This window comes from Neltuma alba, unplaced genomic scaffold (assembly GCF_004799145.2).
Source record: "Neltuma alba isolate B1F8T4 unplaced genomic scaffold, ASM479914v2 tig00011543_pilon, whole genome shotgun sequence".
Taxonomy (NCBI): Eukaryota; Viridiplantae; Streptophyta; class Magnoliopsida; order Fabales; family Fabaceae; genus Neltuma; species Neltuma alba.
Genome location: NW_021636205.1, coordinates 27,060 through 31,992, shown reverse-complemented (window position 1 = coordinate 31,992; position 4,933 = coordinate 27,060). Strand labels below are relative to the sequence as shown.

The 4,933-nt window shown below is 35.2% G+C and overlaps 1 protein-coding gene across 2 annotated transcripts; it reads right to left on the bottom strand.

Annotated features, from left to right (window-relative positions):
• Positions 1-423: 423 nt before the first annotated feature.
• On the bottom strand, positions 424-2,986 carry LOC114714835 (transcription termination factor MTERF8, chloroplastic-like). Of its 2 annotated transcripts, none has more exons than XM_028899609.1 (2): positions 1,699-2,986; positions 424-517 (listed from the first exon to the last, which is right to left on the bottom strand). In XM_028899609.1, exon 1 carries the CDS (start codon positions 2,973-2,975, stop codon positions 1,722-1,724), a length of 1,254 nt encoding a protein of 417 aa, XP_028755442.1. In that variant the 5' UTR covers positions 2,976-2,986; the 3' UTR covers positions 424-517; positions 1,699-1,721. The 2 variants fall into 2 exon arrangements, with proteins under 2 accessions (XP_028755442.1, XP_028755441.1); XM_028899608.1 differs by lacking the exon at positions 424-517 and adding an exon at positions 1,290-1,609.
• Positions 2,987-4,933: the final 1,947 nt, after the last annotated feature.

The window sequence follows — 4,933 nt, the reverse complement described above, 5'->3', positions numbered from 1 at the left end:
ACCGAAAGTAGTATTAATTAAACCAAATTTGAGTGTCGGGCCGCAGTTCCGGAAAAAAAAAAGGGGGAGGGGAGTCAACGTGACTTTTTATCGGTGTTAAATCTGTCATCATCATATTAATTGCCAAAGGTATTTAATAAGAAATGCATAGATAGAGGGACATGGTCTACGAAAACCAAGTTGATAATGAACATATGAACAAATCAAAAAGTGAATATTCACGATTGATCGAGAATGTTAATCCTTGTACATTGAGTTCAAAAATAAATAAATTCTCTGAACTCTAATATAGTAACAAAAATTCCAAAAATAGTCGTCACCGTAATGACTTGTTTCTTACAGAAGTTAACAGGTGTGAGAAAAGAAAACAACAGCAGCAGCAAATAATTATGAAATCAGGAGGTGGCAACATTGTTTTTTTTTTTAACTCTAGTCTTCATCATGGAGGACCATCTTGGCATCATCAATACGCAAAATTTGCAAGTGTACTGAATCAACTTGGTTGCATTTAATTGCACTAGAAAGCAGCAAGAAATTAGCTTCAGTGATTCTAGTTAACAAGAGCAACCTAGTATGGGTAGCTATTACGTGTCCCCAAGCTCAGCAACATAACAGATGGTGAATCCTATGAACTTGACATCACAGCCTATGAAAATGTAGACTCTGTTTCTATGAAGAAGAGAGGTGAAAAGGAAGGAGGGCAAAAGAAAAAGCAAAAAAAAAAATCAACGGGAAACTTTTCTTTAGATCTTGACTTCTCTAAGTGCACAGGATCATTTCACTCAGAGAGAATCCAAACCGAAAGTTTACTTAACTTTTTTTCTCCCACTGGCTTCCTATTTCTTCCTAGTGTATGCGCTATCAATTTAATCGCTAACTGAGCAGAATCTAAAATACAGATCAAACCTGCTGTTAACAAACCAAGTCATCGACAATAAGTTTAAACCCGCAGCTAATTTATGCAGGTTAACAAGATTAACAGAATGCTGGCTAAAGGTTTCATGAGGCTTAATGCCAGTATCTGTAACGTTGAGGAAATATAGAGGGAAGGGAAGGGAACTCTTGTTGCTAAATTTTACAATAGCAAGGAACTACTGTCCCAACCAATCCCATTATATTAGCTTACTCAAACATTGCTAATGGCCTCCTAGCCTAGAGGCATGAAGGCTATTTTGTAAATGAGAGGTTATGAGTTCAATCCCAGGCTGTTAATGCTAACCCCTCTAATTTAAAAAAGGAAAAAAGCTTACTCAAACATTAAATTGAGCCTAAATATAACAAACAACAAATAAAGGAAAAGATAGATGATGTCAGAACCTATGAGATGATGGTTCATGATCTCCAACACTTTTCTTACTTCACATGCATACAGTCCACAACAACCAGAGGCCAGTGAGATTAAGATGGGCAGTTTTTTGTTTTTCGCCCCCAGCTAATGGCCACCCCTCATTCTTAGCACATTTTAGCGACTTACTTTAAGAAACTAAAACAATGTTTAAATGGGATCTTACTATAGATAATCTTTAAAACATAAGATCATGTTCGAATGGTGTAGAGATTTCAGTGTACAGGAAGCTCTTCATTGACTTGACGTGGAGATATGTCCAAGCTGAATTAAAGCAAACAAAGTGCTAACGCACCAAAAGAACTGTAGTGAGAAAACTACTACAATTAAGACATACTAGTCCATAACCATACCTTAAAACCTTTCCATTCTTCATTCACCTTGCTTGATCCAGTTTTGTGAGATACAACTCCATTAACTCACTAGCTTCTTCTTGCACATGACAAAGGACAACCCTCCTTAAAAAGTCCTTTTCAGTAAGCGCAAATTTTGCGAGCAAAGTTTCGCTTTTCAACAGCCCCTTTGACAACAGAACTTGAAGGACAGCACCTCTTGGAACAATTCGTTTTTTCAAACTATATCCCAAAACATTAGGATATGTGCAAATCATGGAAGGATTACAGCCCAATTTATGGACAAGAAACTCTAATTTTGCATCAATCTGATCTTCTGACAGAGTCATACAGATGGGGAGCCTTCTAAATGCTGCAAGAATGTCATTGTCAGACCAACCCCACTTCTTATAAACATAAACCTTTTTAGCCCGTGCGGATTCTTTTGAGGATAAGGATACATGAACAGCCATAAGAAATTGAAACGTCCAAGGATCAAAACCAAGTTCTTTCACTTCCTCCACAATCTTCTTAAATCGACCAGTACTATAAGCCAATGATCTACTGTAAAACTGCAAAAATTTGATGATATTTGATTGAGGAACTCTTGCTTCTCGCAGTAGCTCTATTTTATGCAACACAGAGGCTTTAGAATCAACAAGAATGGCCGAGCAATATTGAAGAGCTTTAACGAGCTTCTCATCAGATCCAAGCAAATCTCGAAGGAAATCGAAGGAAGGAATGAGGTGGTTACTTAAGCTTCTTCTCATGATATTAGGACAATTACACACAAGCCTAGGGATGTGCGAGCTCGAAACGCCTCTGGATTTGAAAAATTCAATCTTGGGCATAAAGGTCTTCTCAGGATCAAATCGAAGGAATTCTGGAACCGATTTAATGAAATGAAGAATCTGGAGCCGTGAGAATCCATGACTCTTCAGGAACTTGATAACCAAATCTGGCTTCTCTCTCGTTTCGAAGCTGACGCGCTTAGAAGCTGCTTCAGCTTCTTGGGGTGAGAAGCCACAGGTGTCAATGAGATAAGAGACAGTGAAAGAATTCCCGTTTGAGGCGTTTGAGTTAGCGTACCTCATAGAAAACCACTGGGTTTGAAGACAAAGTTGATGCTGTAATGTTGAAGGAGATATTGCGTTGATAATATGTCTCCCATAAGGTATGGCTCCGCGGAGAAAAGGAAGCATGGATTCCGGCGGCTTCCGGCATCCCGAGCAAGATAAACGCAGCCGGAGTCCGTTGAGGAATACACCGGAAGCCATAGGAAACCACGCTACTCTCATTCTCTGATCACTCCAAACTTCTATTGGCGTAAACAAGAAAAAAAATTTTTTGTCCCAGCAGTTTTGTTTAATTATAGCTTAATATCTAAATTTTAACTCACATCCTATGATTTTTGACTTAATTGAAACTCAATTAACTTTAACTCTGTGTAACTTACCTATAATTTAAACCTTTAAAACATTAGTTCTTAAGTTTTTTAAGAAAATAACGTTAATCCTTAATATATTTTTTTAAAATGTGAAATAATTAACACTGTAAGGATTAAGTTAATTCAGTCAAAGTTGGTATGAATTTTAATTGAGTCAAAACTATAAAAGTTAAGTTGCTTTGGGTTAAAATTCTAGGATCGATTGAGTTGTAATTAAATCAAAATTACATAGCCAAACCATTACCTTTTTTTCAGGCAAAAAAAAAAAAATGATTACCTTTTCATTTTTAAAATATAAATTTTACATTTTACTACTTTTGGTCCTAATTATAATTATAAGAGCTAGTTAACTAATTTAAAAAAATTAAATAAGTAAATTGAGTTATTTATTTATCTTAAATAGGTGTTATCTTTCCTAAAATATCCTGATTAATCAAGTGTATTGACTAGAACTACTATTGTTAGAAGGATTACTTTAAATATATATAAATATGAGAGACAAAATAGATTGAGATTTTATATTTAAGACCAAAATAAAAATCAAACAAGATCTCATATTAAGAATCGGAGGTATTACTTTGGTATTTTTACTTTATTTAAAAAGGTTTCATTGCTCCTTTATAAAAAAAAAAAGGTTGCATTGACCAAATGTACAAATGTCTATTGTTAAAATTGAATACGCATTAAAAAAAAATAGTGGATTTTACTTCTTTTTTTTTTTTTTTACATGTGTGAATAAAGAGATTAATTGAAGAAGTTTTTTGTTTGCATGTTGCTTGGTGGAGCACAGTTGACGTCTCTTTGATCATCTACCACTTTTTATTCAGGAGTTTGATGAAAAAAGCCAATTGACTCGGGTTGTAATTTCTGTCGGTTTAGTTTGTGATACCATTTTTATTCGGGGAAAAAAAAATTACAGCTTGGAGTAAAATGAGAGAGCCATAGCAGTGAAATTACATTTGCACATAAAAACAATATGACATATGAATATGATGTTAATCCTCCAGCCATAAGTAGACAAGGTTGATCCCAAAAGTAAAATACTACCTCTTATCACTACAAACTAGATCTTATATTTAAGATCGAAAGGAATAATTAGGTCCTGCAGCTCAACACCAGGTACTACTACTAGTTGCTTTTTGAATGGAAATAGAAACTTCCATTAATTAAACAGACAACATGCAAAGAACTCAAAAATCAGAAAGCTCATCTAAGGTGGATTATTAACAATATCTCACCGCCAATAGCTCAGCACAAACGCTTCAAAGGAGATAATGAAATGTCATTAATCAAAGTAGATTAGTCCCTTTATAAGAGTCTATCTTAATTAACTAATGACATTTTAATCTCTCTTAATAAATCTAAGCTAATCTACCAGCCTCTGAAAGATTTTCTTTAGACGTGCACTCACAAGAAACAGTACACTTTGGACAGCAACGATCCCAAGCTTCCTCTATAAGATCAGCATAAGGATGATCCTCAATATTATCCCTGGGCAGGGACTCCAGAACTTGAACATTAAGTATAAATAATCACATTCAGAATGCCTCTGTTCCAACACGTACCCAGGCCTATGTTCCAACGCATATCCAGGCCTACTAGTTGCTTTAAGAAGCTAGATGGAAAATATTATAGGTGAACCATCGAAATGTTGTGAACCCCATCATGGTTTTTAGATTTCCCAAGAAACTTGCACGATTACAAACTTGGATGCAGCAAAGCATGACGTGTTTGGAGAAGCCAGTCAAATAAATGAAGCAAATTAGCTTCAAATAGAAAACAAAAAGTCTACGAAGTTCTGAAATTTAA